General features: G+C 46.6%; 1 protein-coding gene across 2 annotated transcripts in view; it reads right to left on the reverse strand.

Moving 5' to 3' along the window:
• Window positions 1-1,410: 1,410 nt before the first annotated feature.
• Window positions 1,411-26,664, reverse strand: part of LOC135393779 (uncharacterized) — a 41,231-nt gene continuing 15,977 nt past the window's right edge. The window contains exons 1-4 of one of the 2 annotated variants that reach the window (XM_064624037.1): window positions 5,769-6,145; window positions 4,761-5,088; window positions 4,535-4,689; window positions 1,411-1,876 (exon numbers count right to left, since the gene is read on the reverse strand). In XM_064624037.1, the coding sequence (XP_064480107.1) occupies window positions 1,617-1,876; window positions 4,535-4,689; window positions 4,761-5,088; window positions 5,769-5,871 (846 nt within the window). In that variant the 5' untranslated portion in view covers window positions 5,872-6,145 and the 3' untranslated portion in view covers window positions 1,411-1,616. Of the gene's footprint in view, window positions 1,877-4,534; window positions 4,690-4,760; window positions 5,089-5,768; window positions 6,146-26,664 lie in introns of those variants that run through there. The other variant, XM_064624038.1, reaches the window with a different exon arrangement.

A 26,664-nucleotide genomic window follows, 5' to 3' on the forward strand; every position in this document is an offset into this window, starting at 1 on the left:
TGCTGTCTGAGGTTTTCCCGGGGTTTTCCGAAGACTTTCCAGACGAATGTCGGCAACGTTCCCCCTCAAGTCGGTCCACGACGCATACAAATATCCCTGTCCCCTGTTGGGAACCAAGTCTCCGAGTGGTAGCGTGATGGAGGTAGAGGATCAGGGGTCCGGTCTTCGTAACATAACAAGCATTTATTGCAGCATGGTGACGACTGAAGACAGACAGACAACTCAAGAATTGGGGTCCCGCGCTTAAATAGGAAACATAAACGGAAGCACGTCATCTCTAAGCATTATATACAACAGTCCGTGCGTCAGATCCGTTCCACAAATCCATCCCACAGTCTGGGAACTAGGGCGCACTGCCTATTGACTCGGCCAGCGATGTCCGGTTTGGTCAGCGGGATGAAAGGGCTCTTATCCACGGCTGACCCGAATCCGTTCTTGGAGCTGCACGGGCCTCCCTCGTGGTTTGGCGCCAAGTGGCATGAAAAGATGGCAGCCATGTCTCAACACCCCCCACTCCTCCCTCCTGTCCTCTCTCCGTCTGTCCACATCTGTACGCCGCTCATAGCCACAGTTGCATCGCGGCGCTAACACGCAATAAAAAAAAATCATAATGATGCACGCCGATTTCACTTTCTCGTTATTCTTCGTCTCAGTATTAATGGTTAGCATGAGACTCCGCAGTAATCTGTCCGGGTTCGAACCCGGCCGAGGACGCCAGAAACTTGGTGGCAGGGTACAAGTTGCTTAGACACGCCGTCTTCCGCGAGGGACGTTAAATACGGGGTGCCGTGTGATGAGCTTTCATCGCACGTTAAAGAACCCTCAGGTGGGAAAAAGCAATCCACAGACCGACCGCTGTGGCGTCGCTCATGATCTCAGTTGTCTCACGACGTAAACACCCAATTATTAAAAAAAATTAAAAAGTAATCTGTCATGCTTAACAATCTACCCAAAGCAACGCAATCTACTGAAATATTAGCAGCATGGTGGTGGATAGCAGACGGATTAGCTGAACCACAACAAGAAGAAGCTTTCACAGCACGTCCACCCTATGCACTCGCATTTTCGGCACATAGTTCTTCTTGAGCCGAGGACATGTGGCCCGGAAGCCCAGTTCCATATAATTCCTCATAAATGCTATAGCGCAATCTCGTTCAGTGTCAATATGAAGCTGACACCATGCGGTATAGAGTAAGAAGACCCTCGCGTTCATATGAAAGCGTTATGAGGACGGGAAGGGATGATGCTAGACAGTATGAGACTTGGATATGTGCGCCAGTCGATGGCATCTTTTATAGCGTCGCGTAGTCTTTTAATTATGATGCAGCGCACGCGATGCGCTAAGCTATCGAAGCATCAAAACTCACGCTCCGATGATGCTATCGAAACACGTAATAAATATGCACCGTATATAGGATGCAAAAAATACTTTTATTCGCCGTTTGCATCATCTTCAATCTGTTCGGCTTCTGGGCCTGCCTTTAATGTATTACAATGCGTGTGACACGAATATTATTCTTCCCACTCCGCGAGCACGGCACTGCATGTATCGCGTGAAGGGGGTGGGCTCGAACGTCCTTCTTCAGGAAATGCCTCCTACGGTAGACGGACGGTCTTCACATGCCTTTAGCTGCAGAAGATGACGACGACTTGTCATCGTCGGAAGAGGACTCGACGGCTGTCTTGTCGTCACGACGACCTATTCTCGGCGTGAACGGCGTTCTACCGATTCTCGGCGTGAACGCCCGGCCAATGCGTGGTGTAAATGCCCGACCTATCCTTGGTGTAAAGGCTCGACCGATACGTGGGGTGTAGAATCTCTGGCCGTCAAATTCGTCTGTTCCCATGTCATCGAGGTAATCATCTTGTCGTTTGCCTACGGAAAGGAAATGTGCTATATAAGGAGAATGCCGTGCTACCACATATGTATACGCCCATAGCCACAGTTGCTTCGCGGCGCTAAGACGGAAAAAAAGTATGCCGTAGTTCACGGACAACATGAGCAAATGGTTGGAAATTGAAAATGATTTCCTTACAGCGGACCACACCAATATCGAGTAGCGAAAAAAGAAAAAAAAAAGAACAGTGAAACACAAGTAACCACGTGAAATATGGTAATTGGAGTATATTCTTACTGTCAGTCTATTTGTGTGGCGACCTGCTGCACGTGCCTCAGGATAGGACTGCGGATAATTCGACCACCTGGGGCTCTTTTAACGTGCGCACGTGAAATATACGTTTATGCACGCTTACAGCTCTTTGGTAAGGCCGTTCGACATCGAAACGAAAAGAGTCCCACTCTGCACAGCTAGAAGATATTTCTATGTTCTTCTCGTTCTTGTTGTACTGTGCTTGTAATCTTTCAGTTATAGCTGCATGGTACACTCCAGTGCAATTCGCAGCCGCACTCTAAACTAAACGAGCATCACAGTTAGACATTCATGGATTACGTCATGCAAGAAATATTCACTATTCCCGTTTCCCGTAGCTCGTGTCTGTAATGTGATCAAAGTTCGATGCCGAATTCCCTCATGTTTGTGCCCGCTCCCCGCTGCATGATAGAAGTGCATGTGGGAATAGCAAGTCGGCCTGACTAACCTTTCCTCCCTTTCTTTGTTTTGAAACTTAGTGTTGCTACTGCGGAATAAATGTTGTTCCGCTTGAATGTGTGACAGTGTTGAACACAATTCACTCGTGAAATTCTAGCCCGCCATAATTGGAGTAATTCACGAAAAAAGCCAATGAGTACCAGGAAGCAAGAGGGTTTTGGTTCGAATCCTGGCACTCATTGCCTTTTTCGTAAATTACCCGAATTTCAGCTTCAACCCTCCTCACACGGTGAGCGTTGCGCTTGTGAGCGGGTACCTCCCTCGCAGAGGAACGTCACCCTTACGTCACAGTTGGGCACAGTCTACGGGAGTAGGGGCAATTCAGTACACAATATCCTGTATCTGTATAATTCGCTTGTCCGCTCACAAATATGGAGCTAGCTATGTGGCATAGAATGATGTCGATGGATGGCGCAATGTAATAATTTCCTTTCCACGAAACCGAGCGTAACGGGGAGAGATTTACTCCTTTACTTATCCATTACTGGTACAACAGTCGGAGGCCAACAGTACCACGTGATAGACCATGGATGGACGCCGGATACTTGCTGCGATACTTATCGCGACCTTGGCACGTGTAAGCGCGTCGGGCAAAAATGACTCTATAGACTACCTGCGCCCCTACACGTCATTGCTGCGCAAAGCATGCTGGTGGGCACTATCAGCCTATTAGACGACGCGTTTTTCCCGCCCACCACAGCAAGGAATACTTATTACAAGGAATACGATTCGCAATAACGAGTTCTACATTACTAAAGAGCCGAAACAATGAAACGTAATGCAGTGTAAAAAGGAGATAAAGGTCTCGGCTAAACTTGGAAATGTCACAACAAAGAAAACATGTAAAACGATATAAGGACCGGGTGTCGGAAGAAATAGGAAAATATGCCGGCCACAATGAGGGACGTTAATGTCGGCGCTATAGCACTTTCACAGCGGAGTAGTCTATTCAGTGCTGCGAATAATTTATTTCGCTTGTTTACGAAATGTGCATTTTACAAACGACACTGTCACAAGATCACACTGACATATATAGTATGTTGCAGATTTGTCACCGACACTACCCTGCACGCATTTTTTCCTCGATAAATAGGGACTGAGGAGAGTTCACGGAGGAGAGTTGGTAGATTGCAGTGAGCCTTCAGCACGTGCCTTGCAGTGCCGGGAGCTAACGAGACCATTGCATTAATCTTGTGTGCCAGATTCAGTAAAGTACACCGTTGTACCTTGTTAGTTTTTATTGCCTCCCAGTAGAGCCTTCCTATGGTTTCCCAATAGTTCTTGATAGCTTCCAGACTCTAGAGTCGACTGTCTCACTACGTGTGGCGGAGTACTGTTTTTCACAAACATTTTCAGATTTTTTCTTGTTCCAACTAACGAATCAAAACAGCTTTGGAAACTGATGGCAAGCAATACATTTGGACAGACATTTGCAATTTGCCAATATAGACGATTGAGAAAAGTGAGTGTATCCCACGCGCACTACTAGACCAAAATTCATAGCATTGCTCACTGCACTGGGATATGATCTACCAAAATAATTGGATAAATATAAATAATATAATTAATAATAATAATAATAATAATAATAATATAATTATAAAAATATAATTTCAACCACCTGGGGTTCTTTAACGTGTACCGGAAATATTGGACACACGGTGCTGGAAGCAATGTTTACCACAGGAAAATACTGAAAGCTATTGCAGTTATAATCATAGAACGTTTGCCCAGCATGGTGCCAAGTATGATGCCTTCCCTTTGTCTTTTCATCGTGATTAAGTCAACGAGCATCGTATAAAAGTTTTACTTTCTTGCATATCAGTGTGGTACTTCGTAGCACACAACCTTCTGAACGGCAGTACGCTCAAAAAAGAAACTTAAAACAAAGGCAACCCCTCCCATAGGCATTTAAGTCACGTTACCTAATCTGGGCACAAATGCCCGTCCTATCCTGGGTAGTGGGATGATCTGTCTGGAATCCCTCTGGTAGGAGTAACCAGTGTCCGTCCAGAAAGGTTTTGACATCTCTCTATCATCCTGGTCTTTGGCAACGTTGATGTCACCTTGGTTGATCGACCTGCGTGCAAAGGGACGATACGTAGTCACACATGGCATCAGCTAATGCACTTGAGAAAACGCGTCCATCACCTTCGTTTGCGTCCAATACGTGGAGTGAAGGTGCTAGAACGTCTTTTGTACGGCATTACCAGGATGCCCCAGTCAGTGTAGGGCGATTCTGTGATGTCATTGTCGGCCGTAGCGCCGGTGTCTCCCCAGTAGGCGTCAGACGACTCGGAGACTGATCGTCCAACACGTGGGAAGGGAATGAGACCCTGCCGTTTTACGTCGGACACCGATCGGCCCACTCGTGGGAAAGGTACCAAGCCCTGACGCTTGTCCGCCCATGTGTACATGCGGCCCATGCGAGGGAAGGGCACCAGATCTTGTCGCTTGTCGTCGTCAAAGGGGTCATACCCTGCAGTCACGAGACAAAGAATGGTACCGTAGTCCTCAAGTGGGGTACTCATACAGCTTGCATGAGAGTTAACTTGAACGGCATTCCGGACCCTGGTGGTACTTAGTATAAATAACGGTATAGGGCGTTTTGGTCATCTATTTACAATTAGAGGGGTGGCCTCCATTATGAAGGCATTGTTTTCTGTTAGGGGCAGGGTGGACCTCTTCCCGCTTCGCAGGCTGGAGCGGTGTTCAAGTTAACTTGGACGCGAGCCGCACGTGTAACATTTCTCACGAAGAGCGACGATATGGAATACATCTTCGAAGCTCTGTCGTACGCAGGAATTGTGCTATTCTTGTGCTGAAGCGGCAAGAATGGACACAAGACAAAAACAGAACGACATGTCGTCTTGTGTCAATTCTTGCCGCTTCAGTATAAGTATGCACCAACCTGCCCAATCGTTAGCAAGTTGTGGAAGGCTCCTTTAAAATGTGAACCGAAATCTTACGAAGGCGCAAAATTACATTACCCACTTACAGCAGAGTACCCGAACGAATCACTTATTAATCACCACTGAGAGTGGACGAGGAAAAGCTTTGCCTTCATGCGCACCATATAGTCCAAGTCTCAGGACGCATCGCGGTGAAAGCTCCAGGCTATTCTACAGCACGTGAGCACAAGTTTGTAATACCACTCACCATGAACGGCAGCCACAAAGCCACCCAGGACTAGGAAGTCAATGATAAACAAAGGTAACCTCCACCGGCAAACCACCGTCCGTGTACCATGTCGGACGGTCATCGTAGCTACCACGGGCGACTGCAGTCGTTCAACGACAGCTCCGGCAGCAGACTTGCACGCCTTCTTATAACTACAACTCTCTCCTCCAGGACTATCCCTGGAAGGGACAGCCTCCCTACAACAACATCAAGAAACAAGAGACCACTAACGGCTATCCGCGCGTCACTCGATTTCTCCAGGAAGAAGTTAATGTTGCCTCGCTTCGGATACCCACCATGACCCTGCCCATAACCTCTTTATCCCATTTATTGCCAGAAGCGTGCGGGTATATATATATGCGTGTGGAGAAGGAAGAAGACGGCTAAATGAAAATAAATTCGGGGCGAGGGCACGGAGACAAGCAGAGCTCAAGGCTCAAGACAGGGAAGGAGCAGCGTAGGCGGGATATAGTTCATCCCTGGCAGGGAGCAATAGGTTTGCTTCAGGAGGATGAATAGTGCGTGCGGCCTGAAAGGATTAGGAGAACTTAGCAACTTGCGTCCGCTATCATGGCCAAAGTGGATAGATTCTGAGCGCGTCTGGGGATCTGGCCTCAGGCTTTCTTTCTTTCTCGTTTATTTTTTACGACTACGATGTTTCTCTTACGTTGTTCTTCCTATATGTGCTGAGCGTTATAGTGTTAGGCAAAGGAAAATAAAGGGAGTGCAGCAGGATAGGGCTGCCGCCTGTTTCGTCACGGCAAAATGGGAGGAGCATAGAGTTGGCGATAGGCGAGTGACGTGCGGTTTGCGTTGAAAAGGAGGATGTTTTGTGGAGTCGCCTAAATGCTGCGTCGGATTCACAATGACAGCGTTGGTCGGAAGTGAACGAAAACAAAACAGTTTACTGAACGTAATACCGCTTTTTGTCTCCTTCCTACACAAGACATTTCCGCTTGTTCAAAAAGCGCAAGCACATCAAGAAAAGGTCTCGAGCTAATTTCTTGAGGAATTCCAGATTCTATAACGACGTTCTTTCGAAACGATAAACGGACACAACAACGTCACGCTTAAACATTGGCAACACATCATATTCGAATTTCCTTCACTCACGCAAAAAGCACATGGCTTCCAGTAATACCACTGGCGTATTATTTGTATTCTCTGCCGTTCATTTGGTGCCACTGTAACTTGCATCTTATGTGCCAGTATACATATTTTTGTTTTTATTAGACAAAACAACATCCTTATTGGATGATGATGATGATTGGGCAGTTTCATCGCCCTACCTAATTCCTGGTGGTGATGTGGGACCTCACAGTGAGGACCGAAATCCTACGGTGCTCAAAAAAGTTTTCAGGGTAGAGCGTTGGTGGACTGGGTTTGGACCAAAAGCAAAATTTCATAAAGACGGGGGCGAGAGTCCAGCTGATTGAGTGTGTTTCGGGAAGGTTGGTAGTGTGAACAACACAGAAGAACGTGGATTGCAGACTACCTCACCGGCAGGACAGTGTATATGCATACTGAAGATCGGATCTTTCATGCGGTCACCTGACAATAGGGATGCTGCCTTGTCAGCGCTTGTGACATTTATTCAGAGGTGTGCATTGGAGTCGGTCTATTAGGACCATGTAATTCACCATGCGGTAATCCACTACGTGAACCGGTGATTTTGGCCTTTGGCAGATACGTCGGTGATTTTGGCCTTTGGCAGATACGTCGGTGATTTTGGCCGATACGCCGATACGTGATTTTTAATGGAGTGACGAGGTTGAATGTTACTTGGAATGGCTGACAGGGTAGGAGGATATATTGACCTTACTTGGTTAGAACATCAGCTCTCCCATGTATGCCCTTGTGATGGTTACCCACTGCAGACGGGTTATTGTGCTGCCTTTGACATTTAATTCCTTTATAGTTCCTTCGTAATTTTGGATATATTGACTGCAGAGCTGCTTTTGAGTACCACTGGCTCAGGTTGTCCGTTGATAGCATTTATGGTGTCTCCTGTATCGGTTCTGCCGGCTAGACGATTCGGGCAGTTTCAAGACATCATAGAAGCGCGGCATGCACTTCCAGGGTAGTACAGGAACAACTAGAGAACGTTGACAGAGAGCGTCAGTTCTGCGCTGCTAGAGTGTGAAGCGTGGCCCGGAGTCTGAGAGAGATCCTCCCACCCAAAAATCATTTGAGCGCTGTCTTTTATGCGGTCCGGGTATGCTGTTGCACGTGACTTCTGCAAGATTATATCCGCAAATTCTCAAGCTGCAAACACTCAAGTATTCCGCGCGTACACTTCCGAGATCCAGGAGGCGAACTCACGAAGAGAACCAGTGGTGAACGAAGCGATGGATATGGACTTCTTATTGTGAATTCAGAGCCGCGGTGCACTTGTCACGTGTTCAATTGTCGCCAGGTGCAGATGGAGTCACCTATCAAGGCATTGGTTGCCTTCCAGTACCCTGTGTTGACAAGAGGGTGACGAGGGCCTGGTGGTCTGTACGAAGCGTGAATTTTCGTCCGAAGAGGAGTACGTGCCACCTCTCGCATGCCCACAAGCTCGCCAAGGCTTCCCTCTCTCCCGTTGAGTAAGAATACCCTGCTGACGTCACAGCCCGTGATGCGAAACAGACGGTACGGAAACCGTCGGTGTGCTGTGACTGCAAAACAGCTCCGAGACCGGCGTTTGGAGAAGGCAGTTTCTTACTCCTGCGTCCTCGTAAACGAAATCTCCATGCGAAGCAGTAACGCAGGGGTTCAACGACGGTCGCAAAGTGTGGCACAAACTTCAGGATGCAAGACCAAGGAAAGATCGTGGAGGCGTAATGTCCTAAGGAGGAGGAGCATTCCGGATGACCGCTAATGTATCTTGAAGGAGACGCAATACCATAAGGAGACGAGGTGCGCCCAAGGAAATGCAATTTTCGGGTTGCAAAAAGACACTTCTTCTGGTTAGTCCAGTCCAGTTAGTCTTGGTTCAGCGCCGTCCAATGTTGCAAGTACTCGATCGAGCCTGGCATCATGTTCCTGCATCGTAGTACCATACACCAGGATATCGTCGGGGTAGTGAAAAACGCCTTTGAGCCCCGTTGAGAACCGTTGTCAGCATTTTCTGAAATGCGTCAGCTGCCGATGCCAAACCGAAGCACGCACGCTTGTGCCTGAATAAACCTTCGTGTGTAACAAATGCGGTCAAGTTGCGGCTCTCTTCCGCTAGCTCCAGCTGATGGTAAGCGGCAGACAGTTCCAGCTTTGAAAAATACGATGTTCCAGCCAGTTGATGAAAAATGTCCTCCATGTGGGGCAAAGGCTGACATGGGCGCGATGACAATAGCTGAATTGGGCTTTCTGAGGTCCACACAAAGTCTGAGTTCGCCCACCTTCTTCTATACGACGACAATGGGAGACACAATCATTCGGGAGCATCAGGGCGCTCAATGATTCTCGAATTCTCCAGCTTCTAGAGCTCCCCGAAACTTTTGCACGAGGCTCCAGCGAGACACGTCGAATCGGTTGCTGCAACGGTTTCACTGAGGTCTTCATTGTAATTTTGTGCCTGTAGCCCTTGGCAAGCCTCAATACTTCCGAGAATAGCCTGAGGAATTTCGCCAAGCACGGAGGCACGTGCCCGCCAGGGCTCACTGAAAACTTTCTACAAAGTTGCAGAGAAGGAAGAATAGCAATGTGCAGTGCTTGCAACACATCCATACCGGGGATGGCAGCACCCTTGTCTACGACATGAAAAGTGCAGCTGGCGGTCCTCTCTCCTAAACGCTCCATAGAAGTGAAGGCTGCTTCTAGCGGGATCACTGCTTTCGGGTAGTCGCGGAGTACTACGTTCGGCTTGAAGAGAGGCAGGTGCATCGTAGAAGGCAAGAGGGAGACAGCAGATCCCGTGTCGATCAACAGACGTAGTGGTGCACCCGCAGCTTGTACTTAGCAGAAGATTCCCTTAGTGTCCGGCGTCGACGTGGCGTAGACATCAGCTTGCACTTACTTGACAGTGGACTTGGACGCCGTAGCAGAACTTTACCGGCATACAGACTCGAAGTGGCCTTTCCTGTTATAGGACCGGCAAATCTTGTTCCGAGCAGGACAAGTAAGACAGTCTGCTAAGTGCCTCGTCGAACCACACCGGAAACAAAGTTTTTCTGTTTTTGTTTTTCAACAAACAGACGTTTTCTTTTTTCGTTGAGCCACCACGGAAACAGTAGCTGCTTGATGCTGCTGGACAGCGAGGAGAGCAGATGCCCTTTGTGCTTGCCCAACTTCCGTGGCAAAGGCGATAGCATTGTGCAGGGTAAGGTCTGGCTCCAGTCGAAGACGATCCCTGATGGCTTGGCTCGAAGTTTTCTCCTCCAGCTGGTCGCAAATCATATCTTCTGCCATGTTACCGAACTTGCAATTCACGCTCGAGGTCCGCAGGGCAGTAATAAATTCATCGACTGATTCACGGGGCTGCTGCGCTCTGGCTCGAAAGCGATAACGTTCCACCGTTCGATTTAAGGCTGGCGGGTATAGATGACTTCCAAGGCGCGCATACGGCACTGACGTAAACTTTTTCGGGAGCAGTGTTCGTTACAGAGGACGTTGGGTCTGTTGAGAAGCATGTAAAGTACGAAAGACACGTTGCCCTTCGACGCCGAGGCAGATGAGAAGGATGGTTTTCTTAAGTGTTGATGCGTAGTCCGTTCCGCCACAGGCTTCGAGGTACGTGGTTTGTCCGGAGACGGCAGAAAGACTTGCGGTCGATGCAAATTCATAGTAGTCGACTGCTCCGAAACTGCTAAGTCAGCTCAAGGCAGAATGCCTGCAAATCCGTCCCGCACGAGGCAGTCCATTCTCCCTTCCTCCACTTTGTCTTCCTGCATTTCCGGCACACAACAAATTGTAGGATGCGCAATGCCTGCACATATCACATCTCGAAAATAGTGCTGCTCTCACCCTCGCTCCACGCTTAGTACCCTACTCCCCACGTACCACATATCCTGCTTCGACACTGATGATTGTGTGTTTCGTAATCAGGCAGAGAGATAAACAGTCACATGAGCCTCGCTCGAGGTTTAGCAGCCTCCTCCCCACAAATCTCCACAAATCCTGCTTCGACGTTGGTTATGGTATCATATACTATGGGCCACCCATGACCCATTAACTAACGAAAATGATAGTGTCATCTCTGCTACACTGATTGGCTAATGCGTAGTAGCGACCGCAGGGCGTCAGTCGTGACGTTGCCCACATACGTGAGGCCGACAACGGCAAGCCCTTTCACCATCACCACCACCACCAGGTTGTGTACTCATAGGCAAGAATAGATAACTATGGCGACACTGCCTTCCATTTAACGCCAAATACTATATTATGACTACATATATACACATTCGCTCCATTCAACTTCTACGGTGACATCAGATGGAACATCTGCTTAACATTACAGCTGGTAAGAAAGCATATGCTATACAGGAATCTGTCATATTTCATTTCATCTCATTTAGTGTACTTGCGAGGCTTTGGAAGGCATTGGAAGGGAGACAAAGTGGTAGATGCCTGCTCTTCGGTTCCAAGGCGAGAGCAGTTTTTGAGATGCGATGTGGGCAAGCTTTGCGCTTGTCCCATCCTACAGTTTTTGCAATACAAAAGGCCTTGGATGACACGATATGACATCCCCCATATTACATTCGCCAACCGTTCTTACCCCATAGGACCATAAACCACTTCCATAACCAACCAAACAAAAAAGCGACGCTTCTAGGCAGTGCATTTTTCCAACAGTTTGCCGTTTATCATTGATGGTATACCCTCGTTCATGAGTTTGCCATTATTAATTATTTACGCGCATTACCACCCAACTCTCTGTTGTTTTACGCAAAGTCTCCGAAGAACAAATAATTGAATATACATTTCACCACTGCAGGAGATTGCGTGTGTGTGTGTGTGTGTGTGAAGTACAAAAATAATAAAACGTAATAAAATAATTGATAAAATAATTAATAAAATAACAAAAAAGAGATCTTGTATGTGTTGTCGTTTCCCCCCCCCCCCCTAGTTTCGGGTTTTTAAGTTATAGATCTATACCACCAGCTCGCTTGCTACCTCTCTATCCTCTCGTAATAAAACGTAGTCGATGTTCGGCCGCACAGACAAAGGAGATATATATGTATTGCAACACCCTGGGTAATAATCAATATATTTGAACACAACAATGTACCTATACCATCCGAGAAGCATTGCAAGAAGCTGTGAAACAGTTGATGTTCATCCAAAAAGAACGACCAGGATTCCCGTGGGAAAACCTGACTCTCCTTGAAAACAGGGAAGTAAAAAGCTGAATATATATATATATTCGGAACGAAGGCTCTACACATACACGACAGGTAACGAGCTGTAATATGAAGCACTTGTTAATACTTGCTATCCTTCTGGTCGCAGTTTTCGGTATGTGCATTTTTACTTTGTAGGTTGTTGGTCATGAGTATAGAGAACGTATTTTTAGGCACAACAGGTAGCGCTCTTCGTCGCATAAATCGTTCTGGGCTACCCAACGTTCAAAGTAATACCGTTTTATCTTCCGATGGGAAGGAGAGTTGATAAACAAAAAGGTGTGCGCCCCTTTTCTCAGCTTATCGGGAGACAGAGCGATATCATCCGCGATGATGATTGCGTGCTATATGTGGTCCAGAGCTCCTAAAAAAACGGCGCTCTATCACTCCCTTCTGTAGATGATGGTATTAAAACAGAAGTTCACCACATACCATTGCACAGAATGATAATTCGTGATTTGTGGAAAGCGCGGGGCGTACGCCCTTTTGTGACAACTAACATAAGTGTCACAGGAAGGCGTACGCCACCCGTTTTTAAACGATCAGGGTGCAGAACGACGTCATGTCATTCAGGATGGCGGATGGCAGAGAACGTGTTATGCGATCAAGTTCAGCCGATCTCGTCACCATTACCACCGCCTCTCTTTTTAGAGTGCGGTTATGTTTTCGCTTCCGCCTTTGAGGTGTAGCCTAGATGTAAACTCCACCGGTTTTAGACAAAGGCCTGATGCCACACCCGACCTGAGGATTGGGCGAGCCAGGTTGTTAAATGCAACGACGTCCAACGGTAATTCATGAGACGGTCTATGGCGGCACAGAGCCCTATGAAGTCAGCTCAGTACGCAGTAGTTAGAGGTGTGCGCGGCTGTGGTCATATACACATCCTCGTTTGTGGATAGAAATATATCGTTTCGTGCGCGCATAAAAAAAGTGGTAAAGCCGTGCACCTCGGCGGTGCACGCGAATATCTGCAAAGAAGCATAAAAATAGGAGCAGCAGCGAACCCAAAATAGTGTCCAAGTGTGCCATCGCTTGCATTGCAGCGCCTTCAACTGCTATTATTTGCTTATTAACTTGTTGGTTTATACTGCGACCTTTTCGTTCCAAAACTGCTTAGATAGTAAATAAAAGAATTTTAAAAAATCAGCGCTGCCTCCGCAGAAGTTCCAGCGGCGTGACGTTACTCCGTAAACGAATGAGTGAGAGAGAGGGCGGCGCTAGAGGAGGAAACGCACCATCTAGACGTTCAGGCAACGGCATTCCTTTTCTCAAACGCCTCCTATCATTGGCCGCTTTCAGAATGACGTTCTCTCGTTTTTCCTGAGAGCCAATTCCAGCATACTCTCAACATCCGTCTGCTCTTGTCATGTATTCCGACGCATAACAGCGAAACTATACCAGTATTTCGCGTGGGATTTTCGATACCGTTTTCACTAGGAATTAAGTGACACTATAGTTTCCAAGTCGACTGGAGCGGATGCGTCTCAAACGTTGCTTTTTAATGTGTTTGTGTTTTCAAAGCCGCAGCCTCCGTGCCGCAGGGGAACCCTATCTGCTTCCTGCCGCCTGTGCAGGGTCCCTGCAAGGCCTACATTGAACGCTTCTACTTCAACCCCGCTACTCGTCACTGCCAGAAATTTGTTTACGGTGGATGCCAAGGGAACGCAAACAACTTCCAAACACGTCGGGAATGCCAGGCAGTGTGTCGGAGACGTAAGTTTTGACTATGTGATCATCAATACAAGTTGTCACGTGGTAACTATTGGCTCTGCTGTCTTAGCCTGTCCATGGTAAAATTGAATAAAATGAGTTGTATAGTAGGTAATGGCAAATGATAGGAGCGTGAAGGGTCGGGTCGTAATTTATTGGACAATCGGATTGTAGAGTATTCCTGACGTTCATTCGGGCAAGTTGATAAGTTTTACCAAACACTTAAGTACATTTACGGGAAATGCGTATCAACGATGTAACATGCACGAGAGGCTTGTCAATGTATGTTTAATAGCACGCATGTCGGAAGAGCGATTTCAAAGAACTTCACATCATGGTGCTTTAGTCGTGAAAAATAATCTCGAAAAGTACGAGAAAATAAAATCGGTACTTGCAGCAGTGTTCGTTCCTTTTGTTGCTGGTAACCTGGATGTTGATCTTACCTATACGTAAACCGTAACTATACCCCTTTTTTTTTTCTTTAGAAACAAACAAACAAACCTATACGTGAAAACGAAACACAATCTTTAAAATTGTTTTAGAAAACAGAACGTGAAAATGGATGAAGAATTCTTCACGTTCTTACGTGACTATTCTTTATCCAGTAATATATTTTACTTTCGCATCAACTTCTTTGCTTGTGTGTTTCTGCGTTACAGGTCCCTGAACAGTTGCCGACGAAGCGGTCGTGACCAAAAGCCAGCACAGAAACACCTGTGTAAAGTTTAATATCGTTTTGTGTGTTTATTTCTGCTCATGTGTCTGAAATAAAAATGTTACAACATGTGCAGTTCGTTGGAAGTGGTGTTCATGCTCATGCTTTAACATGCTCTTACAAGTAATCCAAGTTTAAAATAGTTTAGTGACGCATTATGGACGATTTGGAGCCTATGGTAGCTTATTTCTTCATAATAGCCACAGTAGTCACGTCCTTCATCATAGATTGTGTTTGATCTTAAAATGTAGATTGAAAATAAGATTATAAATAACGATAATAAGATAAGAAAAATGTAGATTGAAAGAACTTAAACTTCTACGGTTTCCCACCAATCGCCTTCAAGCGGAGGCCTGGCTTCGACTGGAGAGACTACGTTGCGAACGACAAAAACGAGCTTTGTACACATTCCGCAAGGGAGGGATGAAGGAGAACTAAAATGAGAACTGGAATTCGAACGAGCGTTGTTTCGTAATACTGACACTTGTACATTGCAGACATGAACTTGTCTTTGCTTGATACTATCTGTTAATTATTGTGGAATCACCTTATCTCATCGTCATTCATGTAGTTGTTGTTGTCATTGTGGAAATATAGCGTTGTGGCTCATGTCTTGCGTCAACTGCGCGGCGGCTAAATGCACGTCGTTACAGGTAGGGTTCGGATCCCTTGTTCCCGAGGTCCCGAATTCGCGGGATTTTGCGGTACAAAACCCCGAGGCTTCAAGATAATGACTTTCGACATATCCGGCGACAAATGGATGGTGATACGTGGGAAAAGCTCTGTGCCACTTTCGTTTTGGGGAATCATATGGACGAAAAATATCCGTTGCAATCCGAACACTAACAAATGGTGTCGTCCACAACACATGACAAGCCCGTTAGCTGCTGACCCAACTGACCATAGCCGAGAACAGCCATCAGGTACCATTGAAACTCCCACGAAATAACGAAGCTTCTTTCGATAATATATTGCAGAAGTGCATCTCCCTCGTTTCCAGAAACAGAGCTCTCATCGCTTCTTCGTGAGAGAGCTAAGATTGATTACCTCTGTACTAATGTGTTAAGGATATTCCTATAGTATTTTAATACAGTCTCTTTACTACCATTTGCATAAGCTAACCAGAAATGTACTGGTTCTGCATGGTGTTGTGGTCATATAGCCATAGGAATCACCGCACGAGCAAATGAGAATACAGTTACAGTATGGTTAGATAAGATTAGATAAGAGAAGCAGTGTACAATTGTGAAGCAGTGTGTTACAGCATGGAATGGTTGGCGGCCGGCTGCGTCTTGCTTTATGGGAGGAGACAGGACATCACAGCTGTGTATCGGTTGCACTGCAGGTTTTTTTATTCCATGTTTACGCCGCGAAGCAACTGTGGCTATGAGCAGAGCTCAGATGTGGAGAGATGGAGAGAGGACAGAAAGAAGGAGTGGGGGTTAGTATGCGTCTTGGGCCGACTTCGGGGGAACTGTGCCCACATTCTTCTGGAAAGTCTGCCGAAAAACCTAGGGAAAACCCCAAACAGCACAGCCGGTGCGGGGATTCGTCACCTCGCAGTTACACCGCAGTTGATGAACTGCAGAGTGACAGTTGACAAATTCGAGTTCAACTGCAAAACTCTGCCCCCATTTCGGTTCCAGGATTTCTTCTCCTCGTAACCAACACGTCAGACAATTAAAAAGAATCGACGCTTCGAGCTAGCTTTTGAACAAAATCACCAACCTTGCGCTGCGCAGAATCGCTACGCGTTATTCAAAGGCGAAATATTACACAAATTTCGAGGAACCCAGTTTATAAGGTGAACAAAGTATCACGAAACGTCGCACACAGGAACTGTTCAACCCCTGACGGGGTTGTCTACCTCGTCACCCTTTACGCTCCTTCGTTTCTGTCAGTTACAGAGAGAGAAGCCACCGAAGCAATACAGCAAATATAGTAGCAAATACAAAATAAGCAGGACAGCAGTAGCTTGCCATATCTTCAACATATCAGCTGGCAACGTTTTCAGTAAGTAACGGAACGTCATCCCATTGAAGCATGATAGAGCCGGTAAAGTCGGCTTCACTGCAGTGTTGTAACGCCCGTGGTGAAACACACTTGACGACTTGTCGTATAGTGATAAGCTCGATGAGATAGCTTGTGCCTTCTTTTTAGTTGTTTCAAAGTTTGGTGTAAGCAAACGTACCTGAGACGTACACTTGTCTTTTGCAAAACCACTGCTTGCTCCTCATTACTCGCAGGCCTACCGTCTCGATTTTGACTGGTAGAGGTAATGTGACCCGACGTCCCCATATAGGCGAGACATGTCCCGCTTTTACGGACGTGGTCCCGCCGTCCCTTCTTGTGAGTTATTGTTCTTCCCGCTTTTTACTGGAACGAACCCCGAATATAAAAGAAAATCTTTAAAAAATACGGGTAAACGAGAGGTTTGGACTTCCACATGACCCTGTCAACGAATGCATCTTGCCACGGTCTGGCTAACGGCCATCATTCATGACGTGCTTTCTAGCGAGCCTTTCCCACAGTCAATACTCTGTGGAAACCAGAAAGCGCTCGCGTGCAATAATTCAATAATGCAATAATGCCATCGTGCAATAATAGTTCAATAATCAACTTTTGAATTTTAAAAGCTACGAAGTTGTCCAAGTGAGAACATCTGGTCCGTTCGGTCATCTCATATCCGTCCGCAAAAAATTCATGAAGGAACACCTTTTTCTTTATTTTGTTCATTGCGCATCTTCGGAGTTGCTTCTTCCCTTTACTCCCATGTAAGAGGATGAAGGAGTACAGTGCCGACTCATGCGTTGAAGGTGAGCTTGAACTTGAGCAAACAAAACAAAAACAAATGTATCGGGTGATGCCATCGAAACTGCCCTTATCTTGGATTGCATTTTCTGTTTTCTTTCAATCTTTTGCCAGGACGCAAGGGGCGATAGTGTGCTCTTTCGCCCACTCACATTGGGGGAGAAGGAAAGACGCTTCTCCGAAGATGCGCAATGAGAAAAAAAGTGTTCCTTCACTTTGCGAACGATCTATCGAACGGATTTTTGTTCTGAAAACCGCATTGGCTTAGGAGCTTGCTGGTGCAGCGAGCTTGTCAGTGGAGTGTCACAAAAGCGGTGCTCCGGTTTCTGCGTGACACGGGCCTCGTGGGCTCCCTGTGAGCACAGCTTTTTTCTTTTCTTTTTATTTATTTATTTATTTGTCCTTTTGTTATTTCTTTTTCTCTCTTAGTTATGTTTTTTTTTGTTTAGGGAACAGCAAGCCGGCGTGCTGCATAGCTGACCTTCCCCCTTTTTTTTCTTTTTTTCTGCCAATAAATCTCTCCCCACCCCACCCCCTCTTAAGGAGTGCCCTTCAGCATTTGCTATATTCCAACTAGCTTCAGCTTGGAAAAAGTTATATATATATATATATATATATATATATATATACTCATGGAACGATGCGACAGCACCAGAGGACACCTGTTTCGCCGTGTTTGCGGCTCGTCGGCCCTGGGTAGCTGCGCATCGTTCCGAATTGCTATATATATATATATATATATATATATGTGTGTGTGTAGTTAAAAGATCTGTTCGCATCTAGCTGGGACACCCTGTATAATAATCAATCATCGCGGCGCTGACAATAATGTCACGACGGAAGTACCAATTCAACGAGCTCGGGGAGAGATTTTCCGTTCATACCTACCAAGTACATTAAGGTTAAATTACTTTATGTGCGCGCGGGCAGTTCGTAAAAGGCATAAATAAATTAATGAAAGGAAGAGTGAAAATTAAGTAAAAATACAGTATTGGGTGAAATAAAACAGATTTTATGTTTTGGCTGACAGTTTACTTTTGCATTAAGTCATCGTCATATTTCGCTTTGCAAAGTCTGTTTGATTCTCATACGTTCGAAGCATCCCAGACAATGAGTGAAATAAACGATTTTCGAATGAAACACTGTCCCGCGTGCATGTCCTTACCCAATTCTTTTTTTTTCTCACAAACAGCAAACCCACAGAGCATATATTTTTTACGAAGCTTCCTACATAAATTAGCAAATACAATACAAAACTAATTCGCGCCTTCTCTCCGGCCGTTCTCTCTGTTACGTAATTAGTGTTCGGCCGTGATAGATAAAAGAGACATACAGAGGTTGCGACACCCTGGGTAACAGTCCTAATATAGGCTTCTCGGTTGTTATTGGAAGGCAACAATATACCTATACCCTCCACGAAGCATTGCAACAAGCTGCGACACAGTTAATGATAATCCAAAAAAGAGAATGATCAGGAATCCCGCAGGGAAACCTTGGCGTTTCCTGAGAACGCGGAAGTAAAAAGCTATATATTCTGAACAAAAGCTCTACGTACACAGCATCACAGGTAACCGGCTGTATAAGATGAAGCATTTGTTAGTACTCGCTATATTACTAGCCGCGGTTTTCGGTAAGTGTATTTTTACTTGGCCTGTACTTTGTCGCTGTTGGTCGTGAGTGACTGTCATTTCTGATCCCGTTGGTAGATAAGATGGCGGTGGTGTTTTCACTTCCGATTTCTAGATGGTGCGTACACGTGTACAATGCAGTACTTTACAGTTGCACCTGTGAAGTTATAGACAATGCCTCATTCTATACCTAGGGATTGAGCGAGAGAGGTAAATGGTACTATACACAATGAACGGGTTTTCGTCAGATGGCACAGCTTCCTATGAAATCACTATCCCTCAAACCCAACCTGAACAGCGGACCCTAATGTGAGGAGGACATAGTGCATTGAAACGGAACGGAATAGAAACGAATATGATGTCATTCGCACACCGAGGAGCTATTCCAGTATTATAGTATAGCCGCGACAAAATATGTAAGCCGAAACAAATTAAAAACAGCTACAAATGACCCGCTTCGGCGGCAGATTTTTCTCTAAAAGGTGTCCACTGAAAGTCCCAAAAGGGGTAGTACCTACTTTAATGCCGACAGAGCCCTGCTTTAGATTTTGTTTTTTTACGAAACTCATTCCAATTTTTATTTAAAGGATGAGCGCCTCCCACTCATTCACACGGTGCGCAGCTTGTAGGTGGTATCGGACAGGTACTTGTGAAAAAGAAAGTTCGTCGATGGGTGCACGCTGTTCTTAGTCTTTTAACGTGATGCAACGTGGATCAATTAAAAGATCTACAGAAAAACAAAAAGACGACATAAATATTATTACCGTTAGTAGTGGATATTACTCTGGACAATGTTTTATTATTACCCGGATTCATCGTTCGCGTTATCACAAAAAAGTTGGCACGACATGGGCAATATAGGCAGCCAATATTGGTTGAATAGGGAGCCTGGTTGCACATTTCAAGTTGGACCAGTATTTGCAGCCCATATGGGACTAGTATTGGCTAACCTAGCAGCCCACATTGGTCGAATATTGGGCCAATATCGGTGTGCTGCGCCCATAACGTCTATTATAGTGTTCCGAGGTATACGAGAGACGTCAACCTCAGGGACCCCCAAACACGAACACTGCGTCTTTATGACTACCCAACTTTGGGTATCCTAGTTCCGAGATTGCTAACTATCCATTTTGCGGCAGTACAGCTCGTTGTCCTTTTTGGACGCACAACGAGCTATTTCTTGTGAGCATCATAACAGACCCCATGTTGTCATTCGGAAAGAAAATGTACGACCTTCCATATAAAAGCTTGCATATATGAGTTTACTATCTTCGCATTCTCTTAAACCCCAAAGCTCCGGTGAACTTTAAGTGTGTTTTTCTTTTGAAGCCGCATCCTCCGTGCCGCAGGGGAATCCCATCTGCTTCCTTCCGCCTGCGCCGGGTCCCTGCCTGGCCTACTTTGAGCGCTACTACTACAACCCTGCGACTCGCCAATGCCAAAAATTTATTTACGGTGGTTGCCAAGGGAACGCAAACAACTTCCAAACACGTCGGGAGTGCCAGGCAGTGTGTCGAAGACGTAAGTTTTCAATGTGTATTCCTCAATGGAGTCTTTCAGTTGTCACATGGTCAACTTTTGGCTCTGATGTCATAGTAGGTAAAATTGAAAAAAAAAAAAAAAAATTGAACCGGATACCGTAGTAGGTATGGGAGCACGATAAGTGCGTAACTTATTGGACGATTGGATTGTGGTATATTATTGAAGTTCATGAGAGAAAGTTAACCAGCCGTTTTATCAAACATGTGAGTGGAAATGTTCCGTAAATGCTTGTAGTACTACTTACAATGGAACATGCGCCAGAAGCCCACATTACCGCCCGCAGTGGTGTAGGCTAGAGTACCTGAATACTAGCTCCCTCTGTGTGAGCTAGTATTGTACGCCAGGGTAGGGCATCGCACTGGCGATGAATCTCCCAGCTCATCGTCATTTAAATGAAGTATTTGTTGCGAGAAGTTTAACAGTTGGAAGAGAAATGAGAAGCTCACATCATGCTGCAGTAGTCGTCAAAAATAATCTCGAAAAGTACGTCGAAACAAAAATAAGCATGCAGCGCTCGTTCTTTTAGCTGCGAATCCGCACCTTGGTCTACTTACATCAAGACGAAGCACAATCTTTGGGCTTGTTTTAGAAGACAGAAGGTTAAAATAAGAATAAGAACGGTTACACTTCCTACGTGACTATTTTTAAACCGACAATTGATTTTAATTTCGTACCAACTTTTTTGCATCTGTGTTACAGGTTTCTGAACAGTTGCCGACGACAACAACAATAAATGATGACGATGAGATGAGGTGCTTCACCACGGTGGTGCGGCACCCTATCCCAATGTGACGAAAGGAGTATGAACGGCAAACCAAAAGCCAGCGCAGAAACACCTGAGTAAAGTTTAGTATCGTTTTGTGCGTTTATTTCGGCATGTGTCTGTAATAAAGATGTTACAACATGTGCAGTTCGTTGGAAATGGCATACTGCATGGCAATACGCAACCGGCGTACTGGCAACTGGCAATAACAAGTTCATGCTCATGTAGACGCTTCAACATGCTCACAAGCAATCTATGCAATACGGATCTACTATGTTTATTTATTTATTAGGAGTATTCTACTGCACCATCAGACTGGCTTTATGCAGAGGAGGGTTCATGATGGTAACTATGACAAACAAACTCTCAGTTCCGAGAAAGCCCGACATATCATTCGAGGAGGGCGCTGTACAGTATGAGACAATTAAAGATTGCCGACTGAGCTACCAAGGCCGGCGCGCTTATTGGGCTGCGGGTAGCATTAATTGTGGTGCCCGTTGTCCAACAGCTTTTATTGACCCATCACGTTGTATCGACAAACAGCGAGCATGGCCTCCATGTTTCCCACCTTTCTATTTTTTGTATCAATCCGACTTCAGAGGGGACACAGACTGCACTGGCGTAGGTTTTAAAATCGTTTAGTGATGCATTTGGACCATTTGGAGTCAATGCTAGCCACGTCTCGCATCTAACTTATTTCTACAAAATGACCACATTAATCGCATCATTTGATTGAATTTCGTTCCTTTTTTGGTTATGCTAACATGCTAGACTCCTGAACCTAGACCCTATTTTAACTTCTACCGCGGCTTTCCACCAATCGCCTCAAGCGGGGGGCTGGCTTCCAGTGGAGAAACGACTTTTGCAAGCTTTTGTACGCTTTCCGATAGGGAAGAAAGGCGGATAACTAAAATGAAACCTGGGAAAGCAGGGAAGGGTAGCGGACGTATTTTCGTTTCCGTCATCCGTTGATACCAGCTTTTCACTTCCGTTTCCGTTACTGTTTCCGGTAACGGAATGGCTGTCACAGAGCTGCGGGAGGACAGCATATCCGGCTCTGTCAGCACCCTGTTTTGTCCAAGTCCTGCTTTGGTGTCATACGTACACACTACTAACTAACTTTAGGTCGTTGGGAGTGCAGATCTTGCAAGATTTTTTAAAGATATGTAGGAACATGTCTTCAGTCAGTCTTGTGTCTTCAGTCACTCCAAGTCCAGCAACCCGAGATGGGCGTAACCTTCATCGAATGTCATTGCTCTCAGTAGTAAAACAGAAAAAAGAAGAAAACTGCAATAGCCACGGTGAAATGAAAGAAAAAAAAAGTATATAAAAATGGTAGGCTGTCATCCTCGTGCTATATATGTGTTGATGTCATGGGGTTATGACGACTGGGCGAGGAGATCCAATATTGCGCTCTCGTGTATAGTATTTAGAGCATTACAGGAAATGAAGTCATCAAAATACAAGAATAAAATGAAAAGTAACTGAAATGTCATCGCACAACAGGAATAGCCATTACCCGAATTCAATACCGGACGATAAATTTCGTTTCCTTTCCTGTTTCCGGTAATGGAGGACCGCGGCATGCGTTTCCGTTATCGTTACCATATCCAGTTTCGGTAATGAACCGTTTCTGTTTCCGTTACCATTACCGTTACCCTTCCCTGCCTCAAAGCAGGGTTCGAGTAAGGGCCGTTTCCTAATTCTGACACCAGAACATTACACCATATCATGGACCTGTTTTCGGTTGTTGGTGCCTGTTTATCACTGTGGAAGTATAACGTTGTCTTTCGTGTCTAAAAATCCTGTGGCAGCGGCCAAATGCACGTCTTGTGCGAAACTGGTCAAACGATGCTTTTGCCAAAGTGGCATCGCGTTTCCCGCGCTTCAGGACTACGTCTTGGAAAGGCCGCCGGAGGGCGTTACGGTTGCTGATTCCGTCGTCAAGCCGTGAAGCTTGGAATTTCGGACAAGAAGCTTAGAAGTATAACATTTATTGCAATGTTCGTGGTATACTGAAGCCTATACACATGGAGAAACTGCATGTTACGCATGACACCAAATTACACAAGCCATATTTCGTTGGTGCGACTTATTTAACGCTGCAGGAACAAAACTATATTCGTGTGTTTATCAATGCCGGCAGCGCTTTTCAGGAACAGAACTCTCGGCGCCATTGTGATTTCCGCTTTTTTTAAGCCATAAAAAATGAGAACAAAGACAGGTAGAAAATCCAGTGAGCAAGTGAGGAAATGTTAAGGCTAGACCCTCAGCACGAAAGCAGCCGGGAATTTCGAACAGGGGTACTGTTGGTACTGTCCTCCTTCTGGGCCCGGAAGAACAGTACTAACAGAATCCCCAATCTTGCACTGCGAAAAACCGCTATGCATTATTCAAAAAGCAAAAAAAAAAAAAAAAAAAGTTACACAGGTCTTAAGAGACTCGGTGTTTAAGACGAACAAAATGTCATAAAACATCGGTCACTGGAACTGTTCAACCCCTGACAGAATTGCCTCTCTCCGTCATCCTTTACAATGTTTCGTTTGCGTCAATTACTGAGAGAGGCGTGGTCGAAGCAATAAATGCAATATAATAGCGAGCAATCACAAAATAGCAGGCCTTTGTGAATAGAACAGAAAGCGAACAGGTTATATCGAAGCAAATAAGAAAGGGGGGGGGGGGGATACGTTTAATAGAGTGAAAGAAACAAACGGAAATGTCAGTCAGCTCTTTTGCCAACTTGCTATTCCGAAAAAGAAACTGAAAAAGAAAGGACCTAACAATAAACAAAAGAAATAAAGGAAAGGAAAAAATGAAAGAAACAGGCACGCAGTGCGGTGCAGTACAGGCACGAAAGAAAGTTCCAAGAATGTCCAGTCAGAGGGCAGACGCAAGGCCCGAGTCTTTTAAGAAGCGGAGCAGGGCTGTGGTAATGGCCCACTGAGTAGGCCGAGGGACGGGACCGAGGAGGGTGGCCATGGACAATGTGTTGCAGCCCAGCTGTATTAGACGACGATGGAAGGCTTGCCGTTGGGGAATGTGCTGCTGGCAGTGCAGAAGACAATGAGGAATGTCGGCCACCTTGCCACAGCTGGAACACAAGGGGGAGCTGGATTGGCCCAATTTGTAAAGAAGCAATGGGGTGCGGGCAACGTTGAGACGGATGCAGTGCAGCAATCATTCCTCCTGACGACTGCAGCGACACGCAATGAAAAAGGTAACCGAGGGGTCGATGGACTGCACGTGACTGTTGTAGGCGACGGCCTGAGACCAATGCTTGCACGGGCTGCACACCGACGGCGAATAGCTAAATGGCAAGCCGAATGTGTAAGTGGCGGACGTGCAGTGGCAGGAGTAGCAGCTGCGGCGGCTCATCTTGCAGCCGCCTCAGCGCGTGTGTTACCGGCCAGGCGCACATAACCGGGCACCCATTGAAGGGACAAAGCATGACCATTGGTACGGAGTCTGTTATACATCTGAATGATCAGGCAGGGTATACCCTGTATGAGGCTGGGGTGGGACAACATCAAGAGGAGGAGGGGCGCCTTGCTGTCGGTGAGGACGACCCATTTCCCAGGAGGGAAGTCAGTAATGTATTCTAGGGCGGTAAGAATGGCGAACAGTTCAGCCTCGGTGGACGACATGGGGTAGGGCAGTTTGTAGGTCTGTTCATGGTCTGTATCGGTAACGTAAAAGGCTGCGCCCGATGCGTCATGCATTACGGAAGCATCGGTGAAGATTTGTCGGCAATGGGAATGAGTAGAGGTGAGGTGGGCCAGAGCGAGTTGTTGGGCTACCACAGGGCTGATTGCCTGTTTTCGGGGAAGGTCTGGTATACTGGCATGAATGCGAGCCCGTTTTAAAGTCCACATTGCTGGCACAAAAGTAGTGGCAAATGTCGAGGACGGGAGATAGTCTCGTAAGCGGGCAACTGCATTGGCAAAAGTGGATGCAGGGCAGCTCACAGCAATGCGGCGAAGGGGATGAGAGGGTTGCGTCAGACAGCGGGCGTAGACGCAGAGGGTGGCTGAGTCCCGCAGAATGGGTATAGGCTGATCCCGAGCTTCGGCGAGTGCGGAATATGTCTCCGTTGTTCGAGGGACACCAAGACAAACACGGAGACTGCGGGCTTGGAGGTTCAGGAGCTCCTGCTCTTGGGTGCAGCTGAAAGCATGAAGGATCGGGAGGCTGTATCGCAGTGTGCCCAAAACAAGAGCCCTATGAACCCGGTGGAGGTCCCGGCAACACGGGCCCCGGGACGCACATGCGATACGTTTGAGGACATTGACCTGGCTGGAGGCTTTCGTAGCAAGCGTCTTCACGTGAGATGACCATGTGAGGCCTTGGTCAATTGCGAAGCCTATGTAACGGCAGGTTTTGACAAAAGTTAGCGGCGAACCGTCGATGAAGAGTGGATATTTGTGGAACGATCTCCGTGGCGACAGTTTTGGCGGGTGAGATGGCTAGGCCGCGGTCGGCAAGATAGTGGGCGATTGTGTCCAAGGAGTGTTGTAGACGACGTTGAATCACATCACGACGAAGAGCAGAGGTCCAAATTCAAATGCCATCTGCATAGATTGTGATGTGGGTGTGGCTAGCCAGCTGTGCAGGGAGGGAGGCCCTAATGATGTTGAACAAGAGGGGGCTGTGTACGCTTCCCTTCGGGACGCCTCGGTTAACGGGATACAAGGCGGTATCTCCGTCAGCAGTGCGGACAAAGAGGGAATGGCCTGCGAGGAAGTATATCGCATCCATGATAGGGAGCATGCCCCTACGTTAGCGTCCTGGAGAGCCGTAAGGATTGCATTATGTTGGACACTGTCATAGGCCTTCTTGATATCCAGGAAAACAGCAGCGGTCAGGAAGCCGTCCGCGCGAGCCTTTTGTGTCTCACTGACCACAGCAATGACCCTATCGAGTGACGAACTGAGCGAAAGCCCATCATCGTTTCCGGGAAGAAACGATCACTCTCAAGGTGTCAGATGAGAGGTGAAAATCATTCGTTCCAGAGTTTTACCCACGCAGTTGGTAAGGGCTATCGGGCGGAAAGAGTCGAGGTGACGTGGCGACTGGCCGGGTTTGAGCAAGGGGACAACCATCGCCAATTTTCATTCCTCGGGGATTCGTCCCTGCTGCCAACTGTCATTGAAGAGGAATAAGAGAAGCCGCCTCCCCATATGCGGAAGGTGCTGGAGCGCCTTGTACGAGATCTGGTCTGCACCTGGGGAGGTATGTTGGGGAGAGGCACATTAGGGCAGAGTCTAACTGCGCTACAGGTGCCGAAAGGCCCTTAAGCACACCCCAAATACAAGACAGAGGTGTGCGGGGCGATAGGGACGATGGAAAGCTACGCCAACGGTCCCGTGTGAGTTTCTGGAGGCGTCGC

The sequence above is a fragment of the Ornithodoros turicata genome, chromosome 5 (assembly GCF_037126465.1).
Source record: "Ornithodoros turicata isolate Travis chromosome 5, ASM3712646v1, whole genome shotgun sequence".
NCBI classification, from domain to species: domain Eukaryota; kingdom Metazoa; phylum Arthropoda; class Arachnida; order Ixodida; family Argasidae; genus Ornithodoros; species Ornithodoros turicata.